Source organism: Dermacentor silvarum, chromosome 1 (genome assembly GCF_013339745.2).
Source record: "Dermacentor silvarum isolate Dsil-2018 chromosome 1, BIME_Dsil_1.4, whole genome shotgun sequence".
Classification (NCBI taxonomy): domain Eukaryota; kingdom Metazoa; phylum Arthropoda; class Arachnida; order Ixodida; family Ixodidae; genus Dermacentor; species Dermacentor silvarum.
This window is the reverse complement of record NC_051154.1, coordinates 138345352-138354466: the sequence shown is the minus strand read 5'-3', so window position 1 is coordinate 138354466 and position 9115 is coordinate 138345352. Positions and strand designations below refer to the sequence as shown.

The 9115-nt window shown below is 44.0% G+C and overlaps 1 protein-coding gene and 1 long non-coding RNA gene across 3 annotated transcripts in view; both read left to right on the top strand.

Moving 5' to 3' along the window:
* The window catches only part of LOC119450474 (uncharacterized), a 13402-nt gene extending 9148 nt beyond the window's left edge, over nucleotides 1-4254 (top strand). The window contains exon 2 of the mRNA XM_049660933.1: nucleotides 3919-4254. Coding sequence (XP_049516890.1) covers nucleotides 3919-4208 — 290 coding nt within the window. The 3' untranslated portion in view covers nucleotides 4209-4254. The remainder of the gene's footprint in view (nucleotides 1-3918) is intronic.
* LOC125942674 (uncharacterized) overlaps nucleotides 1-4555 on the top strand; it is a 34426-nt gene extending 29871 nt beyond the window's left edge. For both annotated transcript variants that reach the window (XR_007465302.1, XR_007465301.1), the window contains exon 2: nucleotides 4452-4555. This is a non-coding gene — a long non-coding RNA (uncharacterized LOC125942674). The remainder of the gene's footprint in view (nucleotides 1-4451) is intronic.
* Nucleotides 4556-9115: the final 4560 nt, after the last annotated feature.

The following is a 9115-nucleotide window of genomic DNA, read 5'->3' as shown; positions in this document are numbered from 1 at the left end:
ACCCAAAGTACGCGGCGCGGGGAAATTCCGCAGTGAGCGCGATCGGAATCAGCGGTGAACGCGATTGCTTCTCGGTTGGACTAAAAAAAAAAAACAGTTTCTTTAAAGTTAGAGATGCGGCTCTTACATGGATTTATGCGGGAAGAATCTCCCTTCGTGTAATTGTCTTATGCTCGCTATCACTAATACTGCTTCGCCTTTGCGGCGAAAATGCAGCCTCTTTTTTTTTTTTCCGAGTCCTATGCAAAAGCTCTGCTGCACATGACTGCTATTGATTCTGATTTCGAGTGAATCCGGCTTGGCGTCACTTCTGTTATTAAGTTAATTATATATATTTATGACCTCTGCATGCACGTTACGATGATTTCATCCGCAATAAATGTTTGCAAATTATTATCAGTTTTTTTTTCATGAGTCGCTAGCATTACCTACTGAAAGAGAAGCAATGCTGAGACACATATAATTCACGTGCATTTCACACACCGTTGAAAAAGGACTCTGCCGAAGGGGTCACTGAAGTCCGCAGGTATTTTTCAGTGTCAAAAAAGTGCGCAAAGCAATTTGTAGCGAGTTGAACACAAGCAACATATTGATTCTCTAGACATAGGATATCCTTATCATTAGAAATAATTGTTAGTTGGTTACCTCTCTCTATACTAATAAATATAATAAACGCTGTCCTGTGCACACATTGAAATATAATGTGTCTCTGCATTGTGTTCACACTGGAAATTAAAATAACCTGTTGAAGTAAAAAAATAGAGATGAGGTAGCCGCCGTTGGTGCTTCTAATGCGCATGGTTTCCTATTGTCAGGATTTTCAGAAATAAAGCGAAGGTATTAATTGAAAGTCGTGCACGTGCTCGTCAACAATGATGCAATAAGCGTTAGCCACATTAACATGTTAAGGGAAAAGGTAGAGGGAACTCAAAAGCAACCATAAACGGTTTGGGTAATAGGACTCTGGTTGTGACATGTTAGGAGCGGGGGGGGGGGGGGGGGGGGCGGAAAACTCCCCGAGGGGGCTCGAGCCCCGCAGCCAGCCCGTAGTCGGCGCCTATGCCTGAAGCCACGGCTGCTCCCCTGTACTGGCTTACTGAAGGTGTGCCTAGTGCGTGCCTGAATGCACAGGTCACGTGGTCACAGAGACGCGATCGTGCCACTGCTCGCGTGTACGTCGTCGTCTTCTTCCACAGCGGCAGGCTTTCGCCTTCACAACGTGTAACACTTGCTTACCTTTTAGTTTCAAACTATTTTATAGTTAAATTTATCATTATTTGTTATTTTATATTTTCTTGATTATTTGCCAATTATCTCAGTGTTTTTCTCGGAATTACTAACCGCCTTCTAATTCTAACCGCAACATGCCCAATCCCCACATAGTGAGCATGAGCCAGTGACCGAAGGCAAACGAACAAATTTATGAGAAGAACGCTTGATGGCTGAAGTCGTGAGTAGTCACTGCCGCTTCCAGCCCTTCCACTGGGGTGGAGATGGAAGACCAGCGAAGCTGTACTATTGCGGGAATTATGTATTTCCAATTATAACTATTAGGATGTGACGGTGTAAATGGTTATTTGAACTACTAAAGAATGAGAAATCTGTATGATCCGGTGGTTTTCATTTATTTAGTGACCATAGGGACCTTGCCCTTATGGTCGCTACTGTACACCGCTATAGGCTGTACGGCAAAGGTTGGCACGTTCTTCATGAACACGTCACAAACGCCGCGCGCCTTCGGTGCGAACGCGGGCACAACGCCGCCGTCGTTGACAACAGTTCTGTGCGTATCTGACGTGCGCTGTCAAAACGCTGGCGTGAGGAAGCGCACCATCAGACGCGAGCGAAGGTTCATGCGGTCTATCGGTTTAACGGAAACAGCGGCGAAAGCACACCGCATGCAAAGGTAGGAGCCGTGTTGCAGATGCTTTCAAGATACGGTGCGCGCGATCGCCCGTCGGCCCGCAAAGTACGCAGTTAATTGCTCGCAGAGCAAAAGCCGTCCTCCCTCCCTCCCGCGCTGCCTTCCCGCTTTCCTCCTTTCGCCTGTGTGATTGAGCCGCCAGTTCCCCTTGCGCCCGGTCGCAAGATACTGATTTGGTGCTGCAGCAAAACGTCGCCTCCCTCCCCCCCCCTACCCTCCCTCCCATACCCCCCCCCCCCCCCCCCACAGCCTTTTGCGCGACGGAAGAAGTCTCGTTTGCTCTCCGCTGTGGGTTCGCTACCCGTGAAAGCGCGCGTCCCTCGCGCGCTTTCACTCGCACATCAGCATACGGCCAACGAGAGCTTTTTTTCTACACGCGGACACGACCATCGGAGACTGAGCCCTTAACAGCTTCGCTGTAAAGTCACAGTGATTGATTATAAGACCTGCGATTGATTATACATACGATTGCGATCGACATACGATTGATTATAAGACCTGCGGCGTTCGCTCGTTAGAAATCTTACGACCGAACCCAGTAGGACTATAATCGTATCTTGCACCGCGAATTTTAAATATTTTCTTTTGCTTCGAAGAGTTTTCCTAAGGCAAGCGGGACACCCTATACATGGTGTTTCACGTAACTTGGGCCAAACTTCAAAAATATGCAAATGCCACGTAGCTGGACAGAACCAAGGCAATGTTGTCTGCCGTCGCATGGATATATTCAGATTATTTTTTGTATTCCGCCTAATTATATTACTCGTAATTAATCGACTTCTCAAATATTTTAATTAGATGAAAAGTGTCAATGGGAAAATTGTACAGCAACATGAAAAACTAGCGATACAGCTTTCTGTTGCTCAATGCGTGCTACATAAAGTGTTTTTCCGAGCATGAAAGAATGCCGCGAATACACGCAAAATTGCCGCGCAACCGGCCGCTCGAGGCAATATGTGTGTATTCGGCGGGCTTCTTTCACGCTCGGAAAAACACTTTTAGGGCGAAATTGTTAGGCGTCTATGTTGGCGGTGCCCTTGGCGGTGACCTTGCGGCGACGCTGGCGAAACTGCGCTTTATCGAAAAAATGTCCGACGCCTGAAAGAGTAAAAGCACGTCTAAATATGCTCGGATTGACGCTACATTTCTCAGGGACGTTCTTGTAACCAAAGTAAATTAGTGGCTCTGAAACGAAAATATCACATCGCATCACGGAAGAAGAATGGAGCTCTGCCATCCAGGGCTCAGAACTAATTCACGACAAACTTGGGCTGTCCAGAGAGCCCGCGATGCGGCGGTTAGGCTCGGCCTACCCGTCCCCACGTGGGAGCGGCGCGCCGCTCTGCCCTAGGGCAGGGTGAAGGCTGTGTGTCTGTCTGTAAAGAAAATTTAGTACATTTCGGTCTAGGTGGGAACCGAAGCCGAGCCTGCGGTGCGAGACGATCCACGCTTCCCTGAAACCACGGCTGCTCCCCTGTACTGGCTTTGTGCCTAGTGCGTGCCTGAATGCACACGTCACGTGGTCAGAGACGCGATCGTGCCACTGCTCGCGCGTTCCTCGTCGTCTTCTTCCACAGCTCGCAGGCTTTCGCCTTCTACTATTACTTTCAAAATATTTTACAGTTAAATTTATAATTATTTGTTGTTTTCAATTTTCTTGATTCTTTCCCAATTATCTGAGTTGTTTTCTCGGAATTACTCACCGTCTTGCAATTCTATCCGCATCATCACCAATCCCCACGTACAGTGGGTATGAGCCAGTGAAACGAACAATTTATGAGAAGAACGCTTGATGGCTGAAGTCGTGAGTAGTCACAGCCGGTTCCTTCGGGTTAGGCCGTGGGCGCGGAGCCAAAGTGTAGCAGCAACCTCCCGGCGGCCGTGTGGTAAGTAGTCAGGCAACAGATCGGCCTGCGTTACATACCATCAGAATTCGTGGTGTCTCCCGCTCGGCTGTTGTGCGGTGGGCTGCTCTGACAATGGCGACTACACAGGCGCAGGTTGGGGCGCCATGGGATCTACCTGGCACAAGAACGTCCACAACCAAGGCGTCTTGGCGGCTGGAGCGGACTGCTGGTGTGAGGACACCCCCGAGAAGGAGCAGCTCACTTTCATCTACGGGGGCGTCCGCCATTCGGAGCGTGGCAGATCAGGGAGTAGCACCGCCGGCCGTGCACACTTCGAGTGCAACCAAGAAGGGCATATGAGCCGGGACTGTCCACTGCTGACGACGACGCCACGGCCGAGGATGCCTCAAGTGTGGCGAAGAAGGCCACATGAGTAGGGATTGATTTCCAGACACTTGGGCGGGACACACCCACAAGTGGGCCGCTATAGTATTGGTGGGCGGCAAAAATAGGTGTTATGTGTGTCTTTAAATTGTTCGTTTAGATTTCTATGAAGTATTGTTTATGCCTTTTTCTTCCTACCTATATCACGCTATTGAAAAACATAAATGTTTTCTTATGAGTTGTACTAAGCTCTCATTCATTTTCCACGTTCACATATGGAGTTCATATTTTCATAGGTATGTGTGTTACGCATATATGATGATTATTTGCACCGTTCCAAGCGGTATCAAATACGTGTAGGGCGCCTTTAGGCTTCTTTTGCGCATTGAAATAAAATTAATTCAAATAAATTTCATTATTCGTGCGCCATCACCGGCACATATATCCGAGCGTAATGAAAGATTTATAAATGAAACGCGCTTAAGTGTAGGTCCTGTTATAAAAGAAAAACCGGGAAGAATATTTAAAACCAGACCATTTAGTGAGGACCGTTGCGAGCGAGTCAGCAGATTCATTTAAGAGGATTCCAATATTTCCGGGGACCCAGAAAAATCGGACTTAAGACAAACTGTCCGGGACAAGTGTCGAAAATATGCTCAGCAAGTGTGACCGCTTGTTAGAAGTTAAATGTGTACAGACCGAATGCGAATCTATAAAAATTACTTTAAATTTCTGACAACCCAATTTTCTGATGACCAAGATAATTGCCAGAACTTCTGCCAGAAACATAGGGGTGAAATGAAACAAATGGAGCGCAACAAACCAGTTAAGCGATTGGAAAAGATGACAACTCCGGCATTTTCTAAACTTTGAGTTGCGCCCTAGAAATAACAAATTTACAATGAAATTCACCCAGATGATCTTGAAGGGCACCTTCAGTATGCGCGCTGGAAGAAGTTTTGCGTGTTTTGGAAAAAATATAATAAAAAATCAATTCAACCTTCAGCGAACTTGCTCTTGGAAAAATCAGGCACGGTAGTCTAACTTCAAATTTCAATAACAGTGCCAGAACAAAAATAACATGCGGCTGTCCATAACACCACCAACATGTTTTGAAAAATTAATCAGGAGTAGTAATGAAAATGAACTAAATACTAGAGAGAGGTGCATCGTAAAGTTTCAGGCAAGTCATGACAGAAAGTTGCCTAAATCTGGAATCAAGCGGAATAATTCGAGCCTCCAGAAGAAGCGCACTGTTAGCCACAAAACTTGGCAGCCCCAGACGCAGACGCAGAGCTTGCCTTTTTAGTAGTATTGTTAAGATAGATAATGATTGTAAAATTTGGTATGACGTGTTAATGTCCCGCGATGAGGAGAGAAATGCAATATCACCGGCATAGGGATGGAGTTGAACATCCTGATGAACCTGAACAGACCCGCCGTGGTGGCTCCGTCATCTAAGGCGTTGCGCTGCTGAGCACGAGGTTGCGGGATCGAATCCCGGCCGCGACGGCCGCTAAAACGCCCGTGCCCTTGCATTGTAGTGCACGTTAAAGAACCCCAGGTGGTCAAAATTAATCGGTAGCCCTCCACTACGACGTACCTGTACTATGGTGGTAATTATGTATTTCCAATTATACCTATTACGATGTGATGGCGTATTGGTTATTTGAACTATTAAAAATGAGAAATATATATGATCCGGTGGTTTTCTTTATTTAGTGACCACAGGTACTATGGCTTTACGTTCACTACGGTACACCGCTGTAGGCTGTACGACAAACGTTGGCACGTTCTTCATAAACACGTCACCAACGTCACGCGCGTTCAGTGCGAACGCTTCGAAACGCCGCCGCCGTTGACAAAAGTTCTCTGAATGCTTCGTTGATTGACTGTGAAGTACCAGAAACACTCTGGTGTAAAAAAACTCGTGAAAGTACTGTTTTCCTTATCGGAGTTGTATATCGGCTACCCTCAAGCTCCCCTGAGTTTCTCGAAAACCTGAACAAATTTTTATATTCTCATGTAAATGCGAACACTATGTTGGTAATGACTCTGGATTTTAACCTACCGTATATAAACTGGAAAAATGTTTCGTATAGTGGTGTGGAATCAGTAAGCGCTGAAAAAATACTAGACATTATGTTTACGTAAAATTTGAAACAAATCGTGCTTGAAGATACCAGAATTACACCGACGTCAAGGTCAGTACTTGACTTGGTGTTCCTATCAAGTAAATTAAATGATTACAATGTGACGGTAGAAGATGGTATATCGGATCACAGGATGATCTGTCGCGAAGTGCCTATCCGAGCAACTAAGAAAGTGAAGAGCTAAGTGCCAGTAAAAATTAAGGACTATGCTAGGGTTGATGACACTTCGATTCTTGATTTTTTTAGAGATTCAATTTGATACTTTCAAGAGTACCGCTGGTCTAAAAACAGTAAAAGAATTATGGCAAGAATTCAAATGTGTTAAAAGTCATTGCATGGACAAATATCTTCCATCGCGGGTTAAAAAAACAAAGCAAACAAGTCCTTCGATCACCCAAGCTATATTTCATATCAAAAGAAAAACTAAGAGATGGCGTGAAAGGAACACGTCGCCAGTGGTGTTGGCCAATCTAAAAACTGAACTCAAGCGTACTTTGGCTAAATCTAAAAAACATTCTTTGAAAAAAAAAACTCAGTGATTTCCTTAGGTCCTCACGCAAAAAAATGGCGATATTTTAGCGACAGAAAAGAAATGGTTGAAAAAATTTATGTTGGAAGGGACATTATAAGAGGAAAGGATGAAATAGCAAACCATCTTAACAATTTTTTCGAATTTGTATTTGACGTCCCAGAAACTACTGTGAGTACAGAAGACTTATTCCCCCTACTGTTCCAATGGAAACACTTGAAATCACCCAGCAAGGGATATTTCAGACACTACTCAAATTAGATACGAAAAACTCGAGCGGACCCGATAATAAACCTGCTGTGTTCCTCAAACGATACGCAGAATGGATGTCACATTATCTATCATCTTTCGAAAATCTTATACAGCTCGCTCACTGCTGCAAGACTGGCGCACCGCATTCGTGATACCTCTATTTAATGGAGGTAACCGAAGACAGGCAACAAATTATTGTCCAGTGTCACTTACTTTAGTTACTAGCAAGTCTTCGAACATATAATAGCAAAAGCACATATTCAGGTTTCTAGATCAGAACGATTTACTATATCCTTATCAACGTGGCTTCAGGACCGGGCTATCAACTGTTACACAGTTATTAGAAACAATTCACCACTTTGCAGGGGCAGTAGATATAAGACAACAGGTTGATGTCATTTTCGTGAATTTTGCGAAAGCTTTTGATAAAGTACCTCATGTCCAATTAATCTTCAAGTTACATAATGCACGAATAAATGAATGTGCAATAAAATGGATTGAAGCATATTTAACAAACCCTACGCAGGTAGTTAAACTGGATGGCTATGTATCAGATTCATTAGCTGTACTCTTAGGAGTGCCCCAAGGCTCAATATTGGGACCACTATTGTTTCTCCTTTATATCAATGACATCAGTAGCGTGGCAGAAGAGGGTGTTAAGGTTAAGCTCTTCGCAGACGACTGCTTAATTTACACCTCAATTACTAAACTAGATGACCAGCTTAAAATTCACAAATGTTTGCAAAACTTAATGATTTGTGTAGGAAATGGAAAATGGAAATAATATATCCCAAATCTACAGATACACACATCAGCAAAAAGAAAACTATCTATTTCTTTTCTTACAGCATTCCAGGACACTTGTTGGATAATGCGTACCATGAAGTATCTAGGGTAACAATAACACGAAATTTGACATGGAACCAACATACAGATAACGTCTGCATAACAGCCTATCAAAAGTTATACTATCTGAGAAAAAAACAGGAACATGCTATGCGTAAAGTAAAACATACTACATACACCACCTTCATCAGGACGATACTAGAATATTCAGCCGTTGTTTGGAGTCCCCATCAAGTGAAGCTTAAGAGCAAGTTGGATAGGATACAGAGACTAGCGGCACGTTTTATTTGTTCGACGTACCGAAGAAAGGAATCGGTCACGATGATCTTACAGCGTTGTAACTAGGATGTTCTTGAGGTACGTAGAAACAAATATAGGCTGAAGGTACTTTGTCAAATAATGCAGGATCAACTTAAGATTGATAAGCTCAAATATCTACACGCTCCAGGCATAAGAAACCCGCGAACTAACCACGACTACGTCATAAAGCCGTACCGAACTAACAGTGATACATTTCGATACTCATTTTTCCCGGATGTGACAGAAATATGGAACCAATTGCCAAACGCTATTGTTAGCCTAAAAGATGTCACCGATTTGAAAATGCTGCTGAGGCGTATTTACAGGAGTTATCAATGTAGTTTTGAAGTGCCAAGTGGTATGTGCGACTTGATGTTCATGATGATGATGAATTTGGTGTTTTGTGGCGCAAGGGCCAAGTATGGCCAAAGAGCGCCAGGCCACAGTTAATGAGTTAACAATGAAGTAATTAATTATGTAGTTGGTTGTGACATGGCTGTAGAGGGGCCTAAAAACAGTGGCAGTAAAGTCCGTAAACACATGTAATAAAATTATGGAAATGACCAATGAATGTACTTTAAAACAATAAATACATTGACAAGGGGGGATAAAATAAACTACAATATGTCGTTTGTAGCACTACTGCATTTCCAAGGCCCTTGAAACGCAAGGGCATGGAAGCATGGGCGTCACAAAGCGATCCTATCGCAGCAGCAGCCTCTTAAAAAAGGATGCGCTACGAATGTCTCGTGCCTATCACTTTCAATAGAGCAAAATCATTTAAAAAGTTTAAAACCGATTTGCTATCGAAAAACGGCTCTGGTCCAAGGAACATTGCCGGATGGCGAGGAATATGCTCTCTGTAAGCTGAAGAAAAATA